Source organism: Hemiscyllium ocellatum, chromosome 21 (genome assembly GCF_020745735.1).
Source record: "Hemiscyllium ocellatum isolate sHemOce1 chromosome 21, sHemOce1.pat.X.cur, whole genome shotgun sequence".
Classification (NCBI taxonomy): domain Eukaryota; kingdom Metazoa; phylum Chordata; class Chondrichthyes; order Orectolobiformes; family Hemiscylliidae; genus Hemiscyllium; species Hemiscyllium ocellatum.
The window spans coordinates 59,867,877-59,892,680 of NC_083421.1; the positions used below are offsets into that span (position 1 = coordinate 59,867,877).

Consider the following 24,804-nt stretch of genomic DNA (forward strand, 5'->3'; position numbering starts at 1 on the left):
TTTATCAGGAATCTGATTATGCCCAAAACATCGATTCTCCTGCTCCTTGATAATGCCTGACCTGGTGTACTTTTCCAGCACCACACTCTCGACTCTAATCTCCAGCATCTGCAGTCCTCACTTTCTTCAAGGAGCTGAATGGTCTACTTCTGCTCCTAATTTGTATGTTCACATTTTGAGAGAACCAAGAGAAGACAGAATGGTTACAGCATAGAAGAAGGCCATTCACTCCACTCCCCATGCTAGCTGTCTTGATCCACTCCCTTCCCATTTCTCCACATGCAAGTTTTCCTCATTTAGATCTGTATCCAATTCCCTTTTGAAAGTTATTATTGAATCTGCTTGGTTGGTCTTTCACTGGTGTATATTCCGAATCATGATGACAACTTCTGGGCTTTGTGATAGTAAAAAGGGAGCATTACATCCCTGCAACAAAACAAAATTAGGATGAAAAATGTCCACTTTTTAACAGCAGCTGTGTCCAGCAGGTGGATGGAATGACTGTCACCTGTGCACAAATGCGCAGCAAAAAAGCTTTAATTAATCTTATTCACAGAATACTGCTAAATACAATCACATTTGTAGCAGCCAATTCACAAACAGCAATAAGATCAATAACTAAAATTTTGAGGCTTAATACAGGTTTGAGGGAGAAGTAATGGTCAGGTCAGTGCCAGATTGCCCTGTTGTTCTTCAAATAGTGCAACAGAATCTTCTACCCTAAGTTCTCCTGAGAGGGCAAGTTGGAAGACAGCAGCTTGTACAGTGCAGCAACTCACTCAGTATTGCAAGGAAATGCCCTGAAGTAATCCACTTAGATTTGTGCACATGACACAACTCTTTAAGTACCAATTCAACCTAAGTCAATTAAATTGTGTAGTTTTAGTCATAAGCTGTGCGTAAATGTTCACAGTTAGAAAAACAGACACAGCCACACTATTTTGCTGGTTAATGTGCAAAATTGTCTGAAGTGGGGCTTGAACCCACGACTCTCTGATTCTGAGCCAAGCAGTTAAAACACTGCTCTTTCTGGTCAGAATTTTATTCTTTAAATTGGTCTGAGAATCTTCAATAAGCCTTGATGTTAGTAAATTGACAGTGTCAATTACCAGGGAAACAGGAGTTTAATGCTTCACTCATTCAGATGCAGACCTGATTTTCAGGTGAAGGCATCAAATTCGAGTGGTGCTGGAGAAGCACAGCAGGTCAGGCAGCACCTGAGGGGCAGGAAAGAAAAAAGACGTTTTGGATAAAAGACCTTCATCAGGAGGATTTCTGGTGAAGGGCTTTTGCTCAAAACATAGATTTTCCTGCTTCTTGGATGCTGCCTGACCTGCTGTGCTTCTCCAGCACCACTCTAATCTTGACTCTGGTCTCCAGCATCTGCAGTACCAACTTCCATCTTTCAGATGAATGCATCCTGTGAGGGCCAAGTAAATCCGCACAATGATATTTCTAAACTAGACAACTATTTCCCAAAACTGATGTTCCAGTTTAATTCACAAGTATTTGACGGAATCAAATAAAACTGTATTAAAATACCCTGAAGTAGTCCACTGAGGTTTGTATACATGACACAACTTTTAAGTACAATCCATTCTAAGTCAGATTGAACCATGTAGTTTTAGTCATAAGCTGTAAATCAGTGATCACGGTAAGAAAAACAAATACTGCCTCACGAGTTTGCTGTCACGAGCACAAATTCACCTGTCAAACCGATATATCTGGATGGTTTTTCTTTTGCTTCTAATGTTAGAATGTTTTTTTGGACACATTTGAGTGTACTCTGTCATTTATGTTCAATGATCAACTCTTCTTAATCCCAGATTGCCAAAGGTTGTGCACGAGTACTCCTGCCTTCCAAGGATATAGCTAGGAGAAAGTGAGGACTGCAGATGCTGGAGATCAGAGCTGAAAATGTGTTGCTGGAAAAGCGCAGCAGGTCAGGCAGCATCCAAGGAGCAGGAGAATCGACGTTTCAGGCATGAGCCCTTCTTCAGGAAAGAACATAGCTATACCTGTTCCTTAAACAACTCAATTGATGATGCATTTTTGGCTGTACAGCAGCAATGCAATCCACATTTTCACAAGCCTCGAAGCAAGGAGTTTTTTCTCCCCTTTGGAGACTGTTTACAGGAATTAGATATTGTAGTGAAATCATCATTATCTATTCTGCTCAGGGATGGCTGGTGCGGGTTAATAAAAATATTTGCAGTACTGCTTCCTATCAATCTTAGAATGAAAAAATAAGGTGTAAACTATCTTAAATTCCTCAAAATGGGAAGTTTAAACGGTCACAAGTTGAAATGTTGGGATCCGAAACTCAATAGCTACTGTGGAACTCCAACCAAGTTATAATGGCTTTGCTTCTTCTAACATGATGTGGAGGTGCTAGTGAGGGACTAGGGTACACAAAGTCAGATGTCACACAACACCAGTTTGGCAACAGCTTTATTCGCAATGACAAGCTTTTGGAACATTGTTCTTTCGTCAGGTGATGTCCTGATTGGACTATAACCTGGTGTTGTGACTTCTCACTCTGTCCTCTCTAACAGATCCCTGAAAACAGCTTGCAACCCACTCACAGTGCTCACTGAGGGGTCATGACAATTTTCAGATTTTGAAATGGAGTCACAGTAGGAAAAGGTTTGAGATGTGTTGACCTTAAACATTTCGCTCACACTTCATGCATAATTTAACTTTGCAAGTAAAATAAGTTTCAAATGCTTGGACTCAACTCTTTCTAATGTCACTAGTGGATTACATCTTAATCCAATATCGTGATCATTAATTCTTTTAAAATGTACAAGGTTATGCGTTTAACACCATTTAGGCACTTGTCAATAATCCATTTGTTTACAGATGCTGCATTCTCTACCCTTCCCTGTACACTTCAGAAGCCTGGACAATAAGTAAAGATTTCCAGAAAAACAAACAGGTTTTTAAAAGTGTGCACACTGAGATGTCTGCTACAAATTTCACATACCATCCATAAGACAAATGAGCAAAAATAACTCTGCAAAGTGACATGTCCGTATTTTAGCCATTTGTTCATTGGTCTTTTCCAGCAGCCAAAGTGGTGACTGCAGGAAAAGGGCTCATCCCCAGTTCTGAGGAAGGGTCACTCGACCCAAAACGTTAACTCAGATCTCTCTCCACAGATGCTGCCAGATCTGATGAGCTTTTCCAGCAATTTCTGTTTTTGCTGCAGCTTGCAGTTGGATAACAGATGTCACAGAATGGTGGACAGATGTGCTGCTGTGGATGTATGAGTCAGAGTGTGGTGCTGGAAAAGCACAGGTGGTCAGGCAGCATTTGAGGAGCAGAAGAGTTGATGTTTCGGGTTGGTACAAAACAGACAAGCATGGTATACCATGACAGCAGATCACCTAACTGGCAGAAATGGACACCAGCAAGTACAACAGGCTAGTTATGCAGTGATTCTGTTGTGGTTCTGTTCGCCGAGCTGGAAGTTTTTGTTGCAAACGTTTCGTCCCCTGGCTAGGAGACATCATCAGTGCTCTGGAGCCTCCTGCGAAGCGCTTCTTTGATGTTTCTTCCGGTATTTATAGTGGTCTGTCCTTGCCGCTTCTGGGTGTCAGTTTCAGCTATCCGCTGTAGTGGTTGGTATATTGGGTCCAGGTCGATGTGTTTGTTGATGGAGTTTGTGGATGAATGCCATGCCTCTAGGAATTCCCTGGCTGTTCTCTGTCTGGCTTGCCCTATGATAGTAGTGTTTTCCCAGTCGAATTCATGTTGCTTGTTGTCTAAGTGTGTGGATACTAGGGATAGCTGGTCGTGTCGTTTCGTGGCTAGTTGATGTTCATGTACGCGGATTGTTAGCTGTCTTCCTGTTTGTCCTATATAGTGTTTTGTGCAGTCCTTGCATGGTATTTTGTAAGCTACATTAGTTTTGCTCATGTAGTTTACAAAATACCATGCAAGGACTGCACAAAACACTATATAGGACAAACAGGAAGACAGCTAACAATCCGCATACATGAACATCAACTAGCCACGAAACGACACGACCAGCTATCCCTAGTATCCACACACTTAGACAACAAGCAACATTAATTCGACTGGGAAAACAGCATGGCATTCATCCACAAACTCCATCAACAAACACATCGACCTGGACCCAATATACCAACCACTACAGCGGACAGCTGAAACTGACACCCGGAAGCGGCAAGGACAGACCACTATAAATACCGGAAGAAACATCAAAGAAGCGCTTCGCAGGAGGCTTCAGAGCACTGATGATGTCTCCTAGCCAGGGGACGAAACGTTTGCAACAAAAACTTCCAGCTCGGCGAACAGAACCACAACAACGAGCACCCGAGCTACAAATCTTCGCACAAACCTTGAATGCAGTGATTCTGTTAAAAGAATTGTAAGTGGATAAGTGCCTCATCAATCAGTCCCAGAGATTCTGCAAACACCAAGGAGATATGCAAAAATTTCTTTCTGTAGGTTCTTCAACTTAGAAATACAAGTTTACTTTGGAAGCTACAGTCTTACAGCCTTTTAGTGACAGCAGCTTCTCTTCTGGGTAGTAGACCATATTGCTTGCAATTGTGGAGACAATGCTCTCACTGATGCTTTTACCTCTGGATGCAATTTCAGCTCTCACGCAGGACTCAACGTGTTTGAACTCCAGGGGTAGGAAAGGAATGAAATGGTCAATCAAGTTGTTTTGGATGAGAGCAGTCTGCCAGAAACCACCTACAATGGAAATATTTTTAAACATTAATAATTTTCTTTTTTATGATTTTCAGAAAGATTAAATGCCCACATTTCAGTGCTAATTTCTCTCATGTAGGCATGACTCTGATGTTCATCGCCCCTCTCCCCAAACTCATTATCCTAATGGTCATTGGCCACTTGAGGCTTGTTTAAAAAAATGATCTGTTAAGTCATTGGATGTGGGCTGGGCCACCACTTATTGCCCATCCTCTGCTGCTTTTGAGAAGGCTGAGGTAGGCTTTCTTCTTGAGCCGCTGGAGTTTGTGTTGTGTAGGTACACCCACTATGCAGTTAGGGAGGGGATTCCAGAATTTTGACCCAGCAACACTGAAGAGACAGCGATATATTTTCAAGTCAGAATGGTGAGTGGCTTGGAGGGATATTTTCAGGTAGTGGTGGCCCATTGCATCTGCCACCCATAGCTCTGTAGATGGAAGCAGTTGTGGATTTGGAAGGTGCTGTTGAAAGAGCCTTGGTGAACTTCTGCAGTACATTTTGAAGATGGTACACACTGTTGCTAGTGAGTGTTGGAGGTGGAGTGACTGAATGTTTGTGGATGTGCTTCCAATCAAACAGGCTGCTTTGTCTTGGATACATCACACTTCCTGAATATCGTTGGAGCTGCACCCATCCAGGCAAGTGGAGAGTATTCCATCACACTGTGACTTGTATCTTGTCGAAGGTGGACAGGCTTTGGGGAGTCAGGGGATGAGATTATTTTTAAAAATTCATTCACACGATGTTGCCAAGCCAGCATTTTTTCCCATTCCTAATTTCCCAGAGGGAAGTTAAGAGTCAAATTGTTGTGGATCTGGAGTCACATGTCAGCCAGACTGAGTAAAGGTGGCAGTTTCCTTTACCAAAGAACTTTCATAAAGACAAACCCAGGTTTTTCCTGACAATCAGCAATGGTTTCATGGTCATCATTAGACACTTAATTCCAGATTTTTTATTGAATTCAGATTCTACAATCTGGGGACTTAAACCAGGTCCCCAGAATATCACCTGGGTCTATGGATTAATAGTTTAGCAATAATACCATTAGGCCATTGCATCCCCTTAGATAGTAGGTGTTGGATTGATAACCTTTGACCTAGCCTTTTGGCACTTAAAGTTAGCAACCTTTTCCATCGCTACAAATGAGAAGTTTAAGAAGGAGTCACAAGTCAGTGACCAGAAAAAGCACAAGAGATGGTTTGTCCTTTGTTTGCACTGAGACCAGCGAAGGTCTTGTGGCATATCCCAAACTCTAGGCCAAACACTCCGACCTTTTCCCACTTAGGGCCTGATGGCCATGGAAGGTGTTTCATAATGCAGCCAAACAGTCCTTTCAATACATCTCAGTCCTACAAGTCCTTTCAATATACCTCTGCTGGGCAGAGAGAGCAGGAGAGAGTTTCCTGGTCAATCAGAACCAGGTGGTGGCTGCCTCTGTGTTAATAAACTCCACGTTCAGGATCTTGCCATGAGCAAGCATGATTCTTATTCCCAAAGACTACAATGCACAGAGTCATAGAAAGCCCCTCAAGGAACTCAACACAACCTTGGTGCTTGTTACCAAACTAGAGATTGAAACCATTATGGTTCGGCTAGTCATAGATCAACTTGCTGGATCACAGTAGTCTCAATCATTTCACATATGGCTCACCTGTCACTCAAATTGCAATACCTCCATGAGCACTGGCTGAAAAAAAGGCTTATTTATAAATTTTATAAGTGAAAAGAAAATGATCTTGAAGTGGCTGGCATTCTTCAAAGCTGCTGAGTTTAACACAGATTTAAAAGTTGAGGAATGTTCTTACCCCCCCTCACCTCCCCCTTGCATTGCTGAACAAGGTGAATCAAAGCTTTCAGTACAGATATACAGGATGCTGGCAGACTGAGGCATAGTCAGAACTTTAACAGAGATGGAGAAACTGCACCCAATAAAGGATAGCAGGACACCATTTAACTCCTCCAACCTACCATTCAATGGTAGAAGGCTCAACTGCAACCTAGCTCCACAAACCCACCTTTGCCCAATGTCCTTAATTCCCTTGGCTAACAAGCATCAACCAATCATAAAAAGTAATATTAACATTTTATCCAGCAGTAAGTGTAATTTGTGGTAAAGAGACCAAAATTTCAACCAACCTTTGCATTTGGAAGTATTTGCTAACTTCACTATAAAAAGCTCTGGCATTCATTATTAGGCTATGACTGCTACTCACAGGATCTCCAACTAGTGGAAAGGAACCTCTAAATCTACCCTTTCCCCTTTAATATTTTGCAAATATCATTCAAATGAAAACAATCTTAATTTGTCTAATCTGTCTTGGTTGAATTTGATGAAATGGTAGCAGAGAAAAGATATCGTACTAACTGAGTTTTCTTATTAAAAGGTGTTCTTTAGGTCATTAGCTTTGTCTTTCTTTTTGTATTCCTTTCAATTTTTAACATAGAATTATAAAACACTTACAGTACAGAAGGCAACCATTCAAACCCTGGTGTATACCATGGGTAACAAATGCTGGTCTTGCCGTCCTTTGAAAATGTAAGGAAAAAATGTTGGTTCTCTTTAAGAGTAACCCAACTTGCTAACCTTTTCCACGTAGACGTGCAATGCTTTTCTTGTCAGAAAATTATTCACTTCCGTTTTGAAAGTCACGCTTGAGTCGGTCTTCATCAGAATCTTAGGCAGTGCATTGCAGATCTTTAACCATTTGCTAGTTGAAATGAAAAGGTTTTTGAATTGGGTGTCCTCTGCCCTTGACTCTGGTCAACAGAAACAGTTCCTTCTGATCTACTCTATGCAAATTTCTCAATTTTGAGTAGCTCTGTCGAATCTCTTAATCATCTCGGAAGGGAATGGCTGTAACTTCACCAATCTATCCATATAAATAAAACTCCTGATCCATGTGTGATAAACAAATGTTATTGTTTTCATCATTTGAATTTTTCAAAAAGAAATAGAGGCAGCTGGGTTTTAGTTAGTCATGCGAAGGTAATATTTTTAAAAAGTGCCAGGAGGTCATTTGAAGACAGTGAGCTAAATCATATGACTTAAGCCAATTGCATCTTCCCTGCAGTGTTAACCGATAAAATGTTTATACAGTTGAGTTTATGACAGAAGGAGTACACTCATTAAGGTCATTAGTTTCATTTCCAATTCACAACAAAAGGTTCATGTTTTCAGATCTGAAGAATCCTGGAGTATAGTTCAGAAAGTAAGTTTTTTTTTGCCCAACAGGTTAAGCAGCTTTTTCAGTTCAGTTCAGGAGAATTAGTCACTTCTGCATTAGTGGTTTCTAGTCTGTAGATCCTCCAGGCCACAAGAGTTTGGATAGAAGCCTTCAAGTTTTTAAAAGTGAAAAAGTTCAAGTCATCAGAATTACGAGAAGTATGCATTCACTGATTCAGAAAGGAATCATAAAACTGTCTCAGCAGTCCAAGAGAAAGCAACTGTGGAAAGTCAATTAAATAAGATTTAAAAGGCTGAGACATGAGTGTTATCTCTTGGGATTGAGTCTCTGTATTGGAGCACTTTGCTAAACTGGTTGAAACTTTGCTTTTGATATTTGTGTTAAGATTTTCCAACTATTTTCTATCTGTAAATGGTTTTGATTTTTTTTCTTATTTTGTATAATAAACTTGTGTTATATTGTAAAAGAATATCTACAGTCTTGTGTGACTATGTTTAAAAGACTGACTACCATGTAATCAACTGCAAAAGTTAAACAGATGATCGATCAAGGCAGATTATATTCCTGTCCAATATTACCATTAGATGGGATCGTAACACAAGGAATCATTCTTGTCAATCTTTTCTATACCCTGTCTAATGCCTTTACATCCTTCCTAAAGAATCTTTTGCTTAAAGTACGAATTAGCACTCCAGATGACACTGAACCATCGTTTTATAAACGTTCATGACATCATAATTTTGTATTCTATAGCTCTACTTATAAATGTAGAGAAACAAAAACAATATAGAAGATATTATGATGAGAAATGTGTGATTTATAATTATTGTAGAATTTAATAGCAGCATATGGGTGCTGAAGAGCTTAAAAAGAAAAATAGGTCAGTTCTTCTAAAAATGTGACCTAATCCAGGATGTATCAAAGAGCAAATGATAGTAAAACCAAAGAGTGCTAATGGAAAATTGGATACAACTTGTTGTTTATCACAGGCATATACAATGAAGGCTATTAACTTGTTTTTGGGTTATAATAATCATGCAGTGATATTTGCTTGAAAAAAACTGAAATTGAGAATTGCCAGGGCAGTTTGTAGGAAACCAGAGGATGTTGAGAAACAGCATAATCCCTGTCCCAGAAATGAGTTACTCAGAGCAGTTGAAGGAATGAATTAACATCAGTGACTGGAAAACTGCCAGTGTGACTCTCATATTCAGAAAGGGAGGGAGGCAAAAAGCAGGTAACAATGGGTGATTAGCCGATGATCTATTGTTGGAAAAAATGTTGGAATCAACGACTGAAGAAGCAGCACATTTGGAAAACCATAATATAATTGTGTAGAGTTAGCATGGCCACATAAAAGGTACATCATGTCTGATTAATTTATTCAAGATTTTCAAGAAAGTCTCAACCAGAGTGAATAGAGGGGAACTTGTAGACATGTCATATTTGGACTTTCAGAAGGAATTCAACAAGTTACCTCACAGATGGTTAAGTCATAACAACCCATAGCCCATGGTGTTGAAGGTAATATATTGGCATAGATAGAGAATTGGCTAATGGGCAGGAAACAGCGAGTGGGGATAAGAGGTTCTTTTTCAAATTGGGAGCCTGTAACCAGTGGGGTTCCACAGGAATCGGTACTGGGACCACAACTGTTCACAATACACATTAATAACTTGGAGGAAGGAAGCAAATGTACTGTAGCTAAATTTGGAGATGACATGAAAATAGGTGAAAAGGCAGGGTTGCGAGATGGAAACAAATAATTTACAGAGATACTGACAGGTTAAGTAAATGGCCAAAAAGTTGGTAAATGGAGTATAATGTGGCAAAATGCAAAGTTGTTCATTGTGGAAGGGAGAACAAAAGAACAGTATTATTTAAATTAAGAAAAACTGCAGAAGGCTGCAACACAGAGGAACTCGGGAGTACTTGTGCATAAAACACAAAGCTAGCATACAGGTAACCAGCAAGGCTCATGAAATGTTGGCCGTTATTTCAAGAGAGTTGGAGTATGAGAGTAGGGAAGGCTTACTGCAACTGTACAAGGTGCTGGGGAGACAACATCTACAATACCTTTATGCAGTTTAAGTTCCCTCATTTAAGGAAAGATATCATTTCATTGGAGGCAGTTCTGAAAAGGTTCACAAGGATAATCCACAATATTGTAGGATTGTTTTATGAGTGACGGGTAAACAGGTTGGGACTGTACTCTCTTGGAGTATGGAAGCATGTGAGGTGATCTCATTGAAACATATCAGATGCTCAAAGGACTTGGCAGGTACATGCTGAGAGGATGCTTCCTCTAAGGGAGAGTCTCAGACCTGAGGGCGTAGTCTCAGATGTGAGGGGCTCCAATTTAAGACAAATTGGAAGAGGAATTTCTTCTCAGAAGGTTGAGGTGTTTTGGAACTCCTTGCCACAATGAACTGTGGGGACAGAATCATTTGCAAGTTTAAGGCTGAGATAGATTCTTATCAATAGGAGAATGAACGGTTAAGGGGAAAATGCAGATAGTGGATGTGAGGAATATCAGATCAGCCATGATACTATTGAATGGTGGAACAGGCTTGAAGGACCCAATGGTTTACTCCAGTTCCTATTTCTTATGGGCTTATGGTAAAAAAGTTTAGTTTGTGCAACTTTCAGACCAAGAGAGTGTTTGGTTAGAAAACTGTAGGCCATTAGAAGCTGTGAAAGTCTCAGTTTTGCAAACATTCATGTGAAAATACCCCACAGTTCACAGGAGAATGATATGGAAGTATAATTTCTCTGGATTCGAATCACTCTGAAGTGATGGTTTTGGGAAAGAGGTTGAAACTGTTTTGCTGGGTGTTTGAACATTTCTCTAACCATGTTCTCTATCTCGTCTTTATTTTCACCTTTTGCACAATAAGTTTGTTGTTAAAGAAACTGTACAGCCTCATGTGACTATGCTTCAGTGACTGACGACCACAAACTAAAATAAACCAATTATCTATCAAGTCAGGTTTAATTCCGGGTTCTGGAAACAACATTCACTAGTACCATCAGCTGGGATCATAACAGTTGTTCAAAAATAGAACGGGCATGGGGAGGAACTGTGAAACAGACAGAATATATTTTGCCGATCACAATTTTTGTTCACTACTTTATTTTCCACTTGTGAGTAACGTGAACTTACTGTTGCTATTGTTGAAGACTGTCGAGGAGAGTTCCTCTTCTAGCTGACTCAGCTTAATGCTCTCCCTTTCCTTTCCATTCATCAAAATGTTTAGGGTGAATTCACTTATCTTGTCACCACCGGTATTGCTATTCAAATTTTTAAAAAAAACACAAATGTCATTCAGGATTTCTTCTGCTTCGTTGCAAAATGTTTACATTTAATTTTGTCGTGGAACGTATTACAGTGGACAATTACAGCCTAGCTTGTTGGACAGGAATCCCATGGAATTGGATGGAATATCAGCTTTACCCCTGCTCAACATTGTACTCAACTGACTTCGATAGCAAGTTAAACCAGAGTATAAAACCAGCATTGCACCCAATTCCATTGGTTAGAGTTGGTTGAAAGGTTAGAGAATTGTCCAATGATATCAAATTCTTAGAAATATCATGACTCTCCCCTGTGTGATTGGTTAATGATCACAAGTGGGAACCCTACCAAATTTATTTCCATCCCAGTCCTTACCTTAAGAAGATGAATATTGCTTTCCTGTAATCCACTTTGTCAACAACACTGCTGTACTCCAGGAAAGGTTTGATTGCATTAATGAGACCTGGATGCATTTTGTCCATTTCATCAAAGATAAACATTGATCTGGCACATTGTGAAACATTTCCATGAATCCACCCCCGTAAATTACTCTATGGAATGAAAAACAAATTGCCCATCATAGGATGCTTGCTTCACCTCTACATTCAAAAAAATTTACATCCACTTATTTGATGTCACTGGTTCCTTTAAAAATAAATTAAAATAATAATAATCACTGAGAGTGTTTTCCCCCCGGTTAGGGAGCTTAGAGCACAAGGTCACAGTCTGAGGACGAAAACAGCATTTAGGACCGAGATGAAAAATTTCACCAGAAGGGCTGTGATCTTCAGAGTTCTTTTTTTACCATGGATAGCATGGATTTCTTATTTATTTGTTCATGGCATGTTGGCGTTGCTGGCTGGGATGGCATTTATCCTTTGAACTCTGGCTTGCTAGCCATTTCAGACAGCATTTAAGAGTCAACTACCATGCTGTAGTTTTGGAGTCACACGCCAGATAAGGATAGCAGATTTAGAACATAGAACATAGAAAAATACAGCGCAGTACAGGCCCTTCGGCCCTCGATGTTGCGCCGACCGAAGCCTACCTAACCTATACTAGCCCAATAACCTCCATATGTTTATCCAATGCCCGCTTAAATGACCATCAAGAGGGAGAGTCCACCACTGCTACTGGCAGGGCATTCCATGAACTCACAACCCGCAGAGTAAAGAATCTACCCCTAACATCTGTCCTATACCTACCTCCACTTAATTTAAAGCTGTGTCCCCTAGTAACAGCTGACTCCATTAGCGGAAAAAGGTTCTCACTGTCAACCCTATCCAAACCCCTAATCATCTTGTACACCTCTATCAAATCTCCCCTAAACCTTCTTTTCTCCAATGAGAACAGCCCCAAGTGCTTCAGCCTTTCCTCATACGATTTCTTTCGCTTAAGGACATTAGTGATCCAGTGACAATGAACAATGTTTGTATGGTCAATATTAGATTAACTTTTTATTCTAAATTTTTATTCAGTTTTAATTTCACCATTTTCCATGGTGGGATTCAAACACTGTCCCCAGAACACTAATAATAAAAACATAGTATTGTAGAAATTCAGCAGGTCTGGCAGTGGAGAGAGAAAATGAGTTGGTACAAAGACTCTTCTTTGGAACCAAAGAACAGTCATATCAGACTCAAAACATTACCGCTGTTTCTCCACAGTTGTGTTCAAACCTGCTGAGTTTCTCCAGCACTTTCCGTTTTAATTTATAATCTCCAGCATCTGCCATACTTTGCTATTGTTCAGCAAAACATTAGTCTAGCGCTATGGATTACGAATTTGGTAACGGTATCACTGTGCCATTGCCTTCCCATTTTTTTTTGTTGAATGCATTGAAAACAGAAAGTCAATACATTTTTAAACCTGAAGGGTATCAAGGGGTATAGGGATGGTCCAAGAAAGTGGAATTCCAGTGATGGATCAGCCATGATCAAAATATAACTAGTGGAGTGCCACATGTATCATCCCCATGACCCCAATTCTATTTATGTTAATGATTTGGAGGAGGGGACAGACTGTAACGTACACAACTTTTCTGACGATAGAAAAATAGCTGAGAGGACAGGCTGTAATAAGGACATAAAGAATTTGAAAAGGGGCACAGATAGATTGAATAAAATAAGTGGGCAAAATCTTGTCAGATGGAGTTTAATATAGGAAAGTGTGAGATGATATAGGAAGAATCAAAGGCAAACTATCATTGAAATGGAGAAAAACTCCAGCACAGAGGGTTTTGGGTATAATTACATACGAAGCACAAAAGGTTAACATGCAAGTGCAGCCAATAATTAAGCTAGAGGGTTGGAGTTTAAAATAAGGAAATTGCGTTACAACTATACAGCATGTTGGTGAGGCTGAACCTGTTGTACTATATGGTCACACAGCATCCAAGGAACAGGGAAGTCAATGTTTTGGGCCAATGTCCTTAGGAAGGGTTTTGGCCAGAAACGTTGACATTCCTACTCCTCAGATGCTGTCTGACCTGCTGTGCTTTTCTAGCTTCACATCTATTAGCTCTGGCTTCCAGCATCTGCAGTCCTTACTGTCTCCTGGAGTTTTGGTCCCTGTATTTAAGAAAGGTGTATTGACATTGGAGAGAGCTCAAAAGAAGGCTGATTTTTGGAATGAAGGGGTTCACTTATCATAAATGGCTAAAACAGGTTAGGCCTTTATTCATTAGCGTTCAGAAAAATGAGGCATGGTCTTACTGAAACATGCAAGTCTCTGAGGGTGCTTGACAGAACGGATGTTGGGGAGATGTTTCTGCTGGTGGGGACATCTCACAAAAGAGGACAGAGATACAGAATAAGGGGACACTCATTTAAAATTGAATTACAAAGGAATTCTCCCAGATGGTAGTGAATGCCTTGAATTCCCTATCTCAGAGAGTTTGGAGTCTATGTCACTGAAAATATTTAAGGAGGAGGTGGATTTTTTTTTAAACATCAGAGAGTTGAGTACTATGATGAGCTACACAAAAGAGGAGTTTAGGCCTCAGGCAGGTGAGCCATAATCTTGACCATGAAAGGCACAACAGGTTTAAGGAGCCAAATGGCCTACTCCAATTCCCATTTCTTGTGACTTTTCTTTCTTATGTTCAGAGATCTGTTGAAGAGGGAGTTCCAGAATTTTGGTCCAACAGCAGTGAAGAAACAATTAACTAACATGTAGTGAATATTCTCGAGATCCCGTGATAAAAGAAAACACAACAAACTTGAGATTTATGCAGCCTTAACAACTAAATATAAATCAGGACTTTGATGTATCCATAAGTTGATAATACCACAAATTTATTGTAAAGTTCTTGTTGTCTATAATTATAATGAAGGGATTACCTGATACTGGTCAATGAACTGAACGTGAGGAAAATGGAGTGTTGACACAAACATATGGACATACTTGCTGTCTAGTCCTTTTCTGTAAAGGTTCTGTGCTATTAGTCGACTAACAAAGTTCTTTCCAGTGCCGCTGTAACCATGTAGAGACATGGTCAGGGGTTTCTGGGGATTAGGGTTACTTGCAGAACCTTTAAGTGCTTTGATGATCACTTCACTTGCAATGTGCTGTCCAAACAGCTTGTTCGTGAAATCCTCCTCTAATCCTACATTAAAGAACAGCAAAAAACAGTCCTGTTAAAAAAGGAAAAGCATTTTTAAAGCATACAGCATTTCATATAACCCCTGGTCCTGAGTGCTTTATGGCCAACAAAGTCATTTTGAAGTAAATGTACGGTTTTAATATAGGCACCACTTTGCCAGCAGCAAGCTCTCATACGCTGCACTGTGAAACCATTCTACTAAGCTGGAGAGAAAGTGAGGACTGCAGGTGCTGAAGATCAGAGTCAAGAGTGTGGTGCTGGAAAAGCACAGCAGGTCACGCAGCATCCGAGGAGCAGAAGAATTGATGTTTCGGGTATAAGCCCTTCATCAGGATGAAGGGCTTGTGCCCGAAACATCAATTCTCTTCGAATGCTGCCTGACCTGCTGTGCTTTTCCAGCACTACACTCTCGAGTTCTAATCTATATATTTAAATGGCGATGACTGGACAGCATGATCGCTCAGTGGTTAGCTCTGCTGCCTCACAGTGCCAGAGACCCAGGTTTGATTCCAGCCTCAGGTGACTGTCTGTGTGGAGTTTGCACATTTTCCCCATATCTGCATGGGTTTCCTCTGCATGCTCTAGTTTCCTCCCACAGTCCAAAGATGTGCAGGTTAGGTAGATTGGCTATGCTAAATTGCCTATAGTGTCACAGGATGTGTAGGCCAAGTGGATTAGCCAGGGGAAATGCAGGGCTACATAGATAGAGGAGGTCTGAGTGGAATGCACTTTGGAGGATCATTGGGGACTTAGTGGACCAAATGGCCTACTTCCACTCTAGAGGGGGTCTATGAGTGAGGGTGACTGATGTTGGTTGAGGACAGGGGGGAATGCTCCCCTCTCGAAAATTGTGCCATGCCATTTTTCACATCCACCTGAGAGGGCAGGTTGTGCCTCAACTTAATGTCCCGTATTTACAAGATGGCTTCTTTGAAGGTACAGCATTCCCTCCATACTGCATTTAGGGCTTCAGCCTGAATTTCTATCTCCAGGTTTCTGCAGTCCGATCTCAATCTACATACTGTACTTCTCAAACTTTTTCCCATTGTGATCCCAAATTGACTTTCGAAAATTATTGCAACCCCTCAGCGAGAATTGAGGGACAAAGAGCTGCATTTACATCAGAGATGAAGCGTTGTTATAACTTGGTCAGAAATTCACGATGGCCATTGATACCTTAGAGCTCTTAATCCCAAAATTTCAGCTCATGACCCCACTTCGGGTCCTGACCCCTACTTTGTGGAGCCTTGATCTACAACCATCTGTCTTGAATGTCAGTCTGCTACCAGCAGTGCCACAAATTAAACTGCTGCTGATTATATTCCAATGGCTGTGGATTAATCCATTGACAATGATTACGCGACATTACAGACCCTTGAAAACAACACTTTCAATGGAACTATATGTGGATAATTTACCAATAGTTAGATTACAACAAGATCACAATCCAGGCTCATGTTCCATAGAATTAGAAGGTTGAGGGGTGATTTGAACAAAGTTCATGAGGTATTAAGGGAAACAGAGTGGGTCAATAAGAAAGCAGCTATTTCCACTGGTTTGGACGTGGGATTGGGATCTTGGAGAAGGAGGGGTCAGAGTCTAAAACTTCGAGTCAGACCTCTTTGTAGTGAAATGAGGAAACATTGATTGGTTAAAGTATAGACACAAAGTATAGACTGGTTAAGCTGAATGGCCTACTTTGTGCGATATATCTGACGTAATCATTTGCAGTCTTAGCACTGAGTACAAACTGTGTTCTCCAGCAACTAACAGTTAAGATTTGAGGTACAAAAATCAATAAACATGCCAAGAAAGATTGAGTCATTATCACTTGTCCATACAATGGCAGTTTAGGAGTATTCTCACTGAAGCTGTAGCAAGAATTGTAATTGGATGTCAGTACAATTACAACATTTAAAAAAACATTTGGATGGATACATGAATAGGAAAGGTTTGGAGGGATATGGGCTAGGAGCAGGCAGGTAGATCTAGTTTAGTTTGGGATTATGTTCGGCACGGACTGGTTAGACCAAAGGGTCTGTTTCCCAGCTGTATGACTCTATGTACTTGAGAGGGTAACAAGGCATTTTATAAAGATATTGTCAGGTTTGGAAAACTGCAACTATGAAGGAAGACTGGATAGACTAGGGTTGTTCCTGTACAGAGGAAACTGTGGGGAAATTTGATTGAGATGCACAAAATCGAGAGAGGCCTGGATAGAGGGAATGGAAAAGGCTTATTTAGCTAAGCAAGATGATCAGTGAATAGGGGACAATGATTCAAAGTGATTGGTAGATTAGTGAGGAGATGAGGTAAAGATTTACATCCAAACTGTGGTAGGAGTCTGGAATGCAATGTCTGAAAATGGAGTGAAGGCAGAAACTCTCGGCTCCTGTAAAGGTGTCTAGATTTGAACCTGAAGTTCCATAACCTCCAAGACGAAATGCTGGAAAATGGGATTAGGCTGCTTAACATGTCTTGTTTTTCAGCAGTCACAGGCAAGATGGGCAAAGTGGCCTCTTTCTGGTTCATAAACCTTTCACAATTCTACAAGAATGCACTGGTATTAAACAAAGTATAGTTAGGTCAGGAATCTCAGGGCATGTTTCTGAGGTACTTTCTTGAAGCTTGAATTGTAGTTAGCTGTGCTTAATTGTCAAAGGTGACTTTTGTGTCTGTAACAATAGCTGCCTTTAGCACCTTCTTTCACACTTGTAACAAAGATGTGGAGGAGCCAGTGTTGGACTGGGGTGGACAAAGTTAAAAATCACACAACACCAGGTTATAGCTCAACAGGTTTGTTTGAAAGTACAAGCTTTTGGAGCACTGAAAAAGCTTGTATTTTCAAATAAAACTGTCGGACTATAACGTGGTGCTGTGTGATGTTTAACTTCTAACAAAGTCAAATGTCCCAAGGTGCTTCAGTATGTTAAATTTCATAACAAAACACAAAATGGTCAAGGTTCCCAACCCTATAAGCAAATCTGCAGTACACTTAATCATGTTCTTATAGACTGCCACTGAAAGGGCTAACACAACAATATCAGAATAAAGCACACAGTTAAAAGCATTTTAAGTTATCAGTCCTTAGAAATGAAAGCTTGACCTTTTATATCCAGTTCTATCCAATTCTCGTCACAGTCCTCGCATTTGATGTAATGAATGTACTTGTTCAGTAGCAATCCCAGTACACATGCTATGACACTTATAATAATCACGGAGACGTGTTGGCTTGCCATGTCTGGTAGGTCTGCTCCTGCAACGTTCTATTCTCATCTGAATGACTGAAAAACAATTAAGACAGTTTGAAATGCTTAGTCACAGCCTTGATAAACTGAAATTTTCTTTGTTCTATGTTTTGGGTATTGCTGGCTCACCCAGCAGTTATTGCCCAGAGGGCAGTTTAGAGCCAATTACATTGCTTTGGAGTCACATGTATGCAGTCCAGGTAAGAGTCAGAGTCCTACAGCACAGAAACAGGCCCTTAGGCCCACATGGTCCACGCCATCCAAACCGTCCATCCACACTAAGCCCATTTCTCTGCACTTGGCCCATATCTTTCTAATCCTTTCCTATCCATGTATTTGTCCAAATGCCTTTTAAATGTTGTTAATGTACCCACCTCAACTACTTCCACTGGCAGCTCATCCAATTGTCAAACATGTGGTGCTGGAAAAGCACAGCCGGTCAAGCAGCATCTGAGGAACAGAAGTCAACGTTTCAAACTTAAGCTCTTCATCAGGAATGAGGGGGTGGTCCAAAGGGGCTGAGAAATAAATGGGAGAGGGGTGGGGCTGGGGCTAAGGCAGCTAGTAATGCGATTGGTAAATGAAGGTGGGGGGTGAAGGTGATAAGTCGGAGAGGAGGGTAGAGCGGATAGGTGGAAAGGAAGATAGACAGGTCAAGAGGGCAGTGCTGAGTTAGAAGGTGGGAGGGGTGGGGAAATGAGGAAACTGGTGAAATCCACATTGATCCTGTGTGGCTGGAGGGTCCCAAGGCAGAAGATGAGGCGTTCTTCCTCCACCTGACGGGTGGTAAGGATTTGGGGTAGAGGAGTCCCAGGACCTGCATGTCCTTGGCGGAGTGGGAGGGGTAGTTAAAGTACTTGGCCATGAGGTTGGTGGGGCTGTTTCGTATGTGTGTCCTGAAGATGTTCTCTGAAGCATCCCTGTTGCTCCCAATATGGTCTCCTCTACATTGTGGAGACAGGACGCTTACTCGCAGAAACCTTCAGAGAACATCTCGGGGACATAAAACCAAAACTAACATGATCATTCTAAAAGATGAAAGACTTAAGCTAAATTTGTTTAATATTACATTCCATGACACTGCAATCCTGTTGCTATTAAGTCTGCATCTTATGATTCTGCTCCACAACCACCTGATGAAGAAGCAGCGCTTCAAAAGCTAGTGCTTCCAATTAAACCTGTTGGACTATAACCAGGTATTGTGTCATTTTTAAGTTTGTACACCCCCAGTCCAACACTGGCACCTCACATCACAAACTTCAAACTGTATAACAATTTATACCAAATGAGGAACAAAATGCTGATTGGTTAGCAACTGAACTCTGGTTGAGGTTTTGCCACACGAGGGAATGCAATATTAAACACTATCCCTCCAGCTCTTCTCTAACTGAAAACGACCAATGCCTGTACAAATTCCTTTCATAGTGTCACAGAGTCATAGAGTTGTACAGCACGGAAACAGACCCTTTGGTCCAACTCATCCATGCCGACCAGATATCCTAACGTAATCTAGTCCCATTTGCCAGCACTTGGCCCATATCCCTCCCTTCATGTACCCATTTCACCACATAGAGAACTAGCCCCTGCCTATAAATATGTATAATTTCTGGCAAGCACAGGTGAACCACATTGCAAATCCAACTTATATTAAACTGACTTCTAGATATTAAAAAAATCTTAAATTGTTTGTTGATCTAATGCTCAATACATTCGGCATCGTTAATTAAGTGCTGCCTTATCATGAAATCACATCTAACGTTGAACACTATGTTCTGAATTTTGCAAACACAGGTTGGTTGAGTATGGTCAGTACTCTGTTTGTTGAGAACAGCCAAGTGGACATGCTGATTGTTACAAAGTAACCAGTCATTAGGACGTACAACCTACATACCTGGCATCACACTGGCATTGGTATTCATATGTCACACTACTCATTTGTATGATAGAAAGAACATGTTGATGACAACAGCAACATCCTGCTGATGGAGAACACAATTCGTATTGCTAGCGAAAGAAGCAGTGTGAAACAGCTAGCCTCAGCTTGTTCGATGTTTTGAGACACTTTATTCCTCCAGGGTAATTTGAGGTAGACTGGGCACATGTCAGGACTGAGAATGGTGGCATTAGGGTTGGCCTATGTTCATACACAGAACACTGTCTGTGGCAATGCCTTGACCAACCAGAGTCCACTTGTCAACTAATCAGCAACTTGTTTCTCAGGCAGTGTAAATTGTTGTTCCCTTCGAAAATTAGCATTCTTGTGTCTGTCCAAATGAGTGGAAGAGAAAAACTTCTGTTTATTTTTTCCAGAATAATCAAAGTCTATACCACCAAGCAACTATTTCTAAATTCCTAGGAATGAACCCTAGTATTCTCTTTCCTCGAAATTTAACCATTGGATTAAAGGTGACATTCTGGCAAATCTATGCCTCACCACCTCCATGGCTAATATATAGTCTTCCTAAGTGGTAATGCTGAATATTCCAATCTGGTCTAACCAAACTTTTGTATAATTGAAATACAACTTCTATCTTCTTTTTTCTAACGCTATAAGATTAAAAAGAAATCATTCCATTAGACCTTTTGGTTATCTTCTGTACAGATTTGCAACATCCTAATGATCCACAGACTTGGATACAAGTCACTTCTAGTTTCTCATCATTTAGAAAGTAACCTGCCCTCCTCACAGGTTTCAAGTGGATGACATCACATTTGCTGTCACTAAAATGCATTTGCCATAGTTTTACCCATGTATCATTTTATCAATTTCTGTTTGTAATTTTGCACTTTCACCTACATTGCTTAGAACGATGCTTATCTTCCTGACGTTGGCAAATTTGGATAGATGTTTTCTTTAATTCCATCTTCAGCTATTTGGGAAGTCATTTGTCAATTAAATCCCCACTCAGACGTTTTATTAATGCCATTGTGTTTGATCACAGAATGAGCTGGACATTCCCACCTTGGTCTTTTGATGGGCACCCTGAGCATATTTACCTCGTTAAAATGCATTAGTGAATGAGATGGGCTTTTACGATAATAGTTTTGTTGTGTCATTACTGAGACTAGTTTTCAATTCCATACTTAAATTTATCAATTTTAGTTAAAGTCAAATTCCACCAGTGGCATTTGAATCTATGTTTCTAGGATGTTAACCTGGGTGTCTGGACTACTAATCCAGTGACATGTTGGATACGAGAGAAGGCTGAGGACGGGAAGCAATGCTAGCACTCTGCTTTATGTGCACATTGCAATTTATTTTCATCTTGTTTCAGCCCTGCGTTGTGTATGAACCCACTGGATTGCAGACACTGTGCAGTACTGATATTACTGCTAAACTTTCTCCCATTAATAACTCAACTGACCTCCTTCGCTGGTTGCTAACTGTGTTGCTGTCCACTTATACAAGCCACCTTCAAGAAAACCAGAAGGTGGAAACAGACCTGCATTACCATCGTACTTCCTTTGTTCTAATTTTCCCAACTTCACCCTCTCTGCTTCCAAATCTACTTCCTGGGAAAAAATATCCCTATCAACCCCACCATGCATTCCACATTCCTAATTCTTAGATGCAAATTGTGAATAAAGAGGGACAGTTGCCATAATCCTACCAGATTAGATGGCTTTTCTGTCATTAAAGAGATGTAACTACTTTAATCTGAGGGTTACTACTCCTCAGACAAGGGGAGACAGTGAGGAGAGTTCTTCAACTGGTGTGGGAATTGAACCCACACAATCAGTGTCACTCTTCATCACCATCCAGCCAACTAAGCTAACTGACAATCACCTTAGTACTGATTCCTGAGGAACAACACTTATGCCAGTCAGTAATAGCCCCTATCCAGTCTGTTTCTAGCTAGCTTTCTGACTTCCATTCTCTGATTTTAGTGATGAGTTAGGTATGGTATCTTTTCAAACCTGTTAACATGACGCAGAGAATGCTGGAGAAAACTTGGCTGGTATGGCAGCATCTGTGAAGAGAAATCTGAAGAACAGTCATGCTGAGCTGCCAGAGGAGGTGGTGGAGCTTGGTATAGTAGCAGCACTTTAAAGATATATAATAGGAAGGCTTTAGAGTGATATGGGCCAAATGCTGGTAAATGGGACTAGATTAATTTCTGATATCTGGTCGGCATGGATGAGTTGGACTGAAGGGTCTCTTTCTGTGTTGTACATTCCTATGACCTAATGTTTAATTCAGATTTCTAGCATCCATAGTAATCTGCATCTTATTAGTTGATGAACTGCACCTATTTTTTTTCTGAAACCTCTTCAATGAAATCACTAAGATTCTTAAAACCTGACGTCCCCATTGGTAATCTGCCAATAAGTCAATCACAGATATTTTCCTAATCAATCTGTTCAGAGATCATTAAATCCCTACAGTGTGGAAACAGTCCATTCAAACCCACGAAGTCCACAACGACTCTCCAATGAGTAATCCCACCCAGACTCACCCTATCTCTTGAAATCCTGCATTTCCCATGGCCAATTCATCTAACCTGCATGTGGACTGTGGGAGGGCACCAGAGCACCAAGAGCAAACCTGCATAGACTTGGGGAGAATATACAAACTCCCCACAGACAACCACACAAGGCTTAGATTGAACCCAGGTCCCTGAAGCTGTGAGGCAGTAGTGCTAACCACTGAGCTACCGTGACATTTTATGTTAAAGCAGTTGAGACTTGAACCTGAACTTCTGGGCTCAGAGGCAGTGAGATGACTGCTTTGTTACAAAAGCCCATAAAACAAACTGCTGAAGACTTGCACAACAATTGGCTGTAAAAGACAAATCTATTGTTTGGTTTCTCCTGGTAATACATGAAACATGTCAATGGAGGCAGACACCCACAGGTTCAGTCCCTCTTCTTTATTTATTTCATTCGGGGGGGTGAGGGCATCACTGGCTAGGCAACACTTATTGCCTATCCCTAGTTGCCCAGGGGGCAGTTAACAGTCAACCACATTACTGCGTATCTGGAGTCACATGAAGGCCAGACCAGGGTAAGGATGGTAGTTTCCTTCCCTAAAGGACATTAGTGAATCAGATGGGGTTTTCCGACAGTCAATTCATGGTCATTATTAGATTCTTAATTCCAGATATTTTATTGAATTCAAATTTCACCATCTGCTGTGGCAGGATTTGAACCTGGATCCCCAGAATATTATCTGGGTCTCTGGATTAACAGTGCAGCAATAATATCACAAGGTCATTGCCTCCCCTTCTGACAATTGACTATAGAATCGAGGCTGGTGCTGCAGTGCAGACACTGAGGAAATGTCGCACTGTCGAATGAGACAGTTAAACCAAGGCCACACTGGGCAGATGGAAAAGCTCCCAATTAGATTTGGAGTGGATGATAGATTGATAGGGTGACACAGTAGCTCAGTGGTTAGCACTGCTGCTTCACAGCTCCAGGGATTGGCATATTGATCCCACAAACAAATCTAGTCAGTACTTTACGTGGCTTGCTTTTCTTTTGTCTACTCACAGGATGTGGGCTTCTCTAGCTAAACCAGCATTTATTATCCGTTGCCAAGAGAGCAATTGTGGATCTGGAGTCACATGTAAGTCAGACCGGGCAAGAATGGCAAACTTCCACCCCTAAAGGGCATTAGTGAACCAGATGGAGTTTTCCAACAATCACTTCATGGTCAATGTTCAACTCTTAATTCCAGGTGCTTATTGAATTCAAGGTCTACCACCTGCCATTATGGGATTTGAACGCAAGTCCTCAGAACATTAGCCAAGTTGTTGTGGTTTTGTTCGCCGAGCTGGGAATTTGTGTTGCAGACATTTCGTCCCCTGTCTAGGTGACATCCTCAGTGCTTGGGAGCCTCCTGTGAAGCGCTTCTGTGATCGTTCCTCCGGCATTTATAGTGGTTTGTCTCTGCCGCTTCCGATTGTCAGTTCCAGCTGTCCGTTGCAGTGGTCGATATATTGGGTCCAGATCGATGTGCTTATTGATTGAATCTGTGGATGAGTGCCATGCCTCTAGGAATTCCCTGGCTGTTCTCTGTTTGGCTTGTCCTATAATAATAGTGTTGTCCCAGTCGAACTCATGTTGCTTGTCATCTGTGTGTGTGGCTACTAAGGATAGCTGGTCTTGTCGTTTCATGGTTCGTTGGTGTTCATGGATGCATCCGCCCAACCCCCAACAGCAGTGACTATGTTTTGAAACTTACTGGAAGGCGCTATATAAATGCAATACTTCAATTTTGAGTATATGTCAAAAGATGGTACTGTACATAAGAGTCCACGTTATATTTGTATCAATATTATAAGAATTCAAAGTATTACCTTTAATTCTCCGTGCTTCAAGACTGCTCCCCCGAAGTTCAGCCTTTTGCAAAGCTCACCTGGAAAACTCGAAGCGGGACAGAATAAACAAGTTAACACTGCCTGAATAAACTTTCACAAACTGCTGGCCCCGCGATTCCTGCTCATGCCAGGTCAAAAATTCCCTGAACAAGCAAAACTCCTCAGACCCGAGCAATGTCCGCTTCTAAAATAGGCGCAGCCTTAGATCAGAAAGAGAAACCGAAAGTTACACTTCACTTCCTGACCAGTAAATCCGGTTGGACTGTCACCGATTTATCCAAATAGAGGGGAGAGAGAAGATCCCAACTTCCTGCCTCCTGCTCAATCGCTCCTCAACTCTGTCTCTCATCCCCCACTCTCCACATCCTCCCAACCCTCTCATACCACAGCTGTCTCAAACTCC

The 24,804-nt window shown here is 41.1% G+C and overlaps 1 protein-coding gene across 2 annotated transcripts; it reads right to left on the reverse strand.

Moving 5' to 3' along the window:
- Nucleotides 1-4,268: 4,268 nt before the first annotated feature.
- LOC132825718 (torsin-1A-like) lies at nucleotides 4,269-24,604 on the reverse strand. Of its 2 annotated transcripts, XM_060841135.1 has the most exons (7): nucleotides 24,381-24,604; nucleotides 18,453-18,528; nucleotides 17,937-18,114; nucleotides 14,568-14,833; nucleotides 11,602-11,777; nucleotides 11,095-11,222; nucleotides 4,269-4,728 (listed from the first exon to the last, which is right to left on the reverse strand). In XM_060841135.1, the coding sequence occupies exons 3-7, from the start codon at nucleotides 18,067-18,069 to the stop codon at nucleotides 4,487-4,489; spliced, it is 945 nt and encodes a 314-aa protein (XP_060697118.1). In that variant the 5' UTR covers nucleotides 18,070-18,114; nucleotides 18,453-18,528; nucleotides 24,381-24,604; the 3' UTR covers nucleotides 4,269-4,486. The 2 variants fall into 2 exon arrangements, with proteins under 2 accessions (XP_060697118.1, XP_060697117.1); XM_060841134.1 differs by lacking the exon at nucleotides 18,453-18,528.
- Between the last annotated feature and the right edge of the window lie 200 nt (nucleotides 24,605-24,804).

Coding starts and splice junctions, on each gene's coding strand:
- LOC132825718 (XM_060841134.1), bottom strand. CDS start 18,069: ATGGCAAGCCAACACGTCTCCGTGATTATTATAAGTGTCATAGCATGT. Junction 11,778..14,567: donor AGTTCATTGACCAGTATCAG/GTAATCCCTTCA, acceptor TTCATTCCATAG/AGTAATTTACGGGGGTGGAT. Junction 4,729..11,094: donor AGTCTTCAACAATAGCAACA/GTAAGTTCACGT, acceptor TTTCCATTGTAG/GTGGTTTCTGGCAGACTGCT.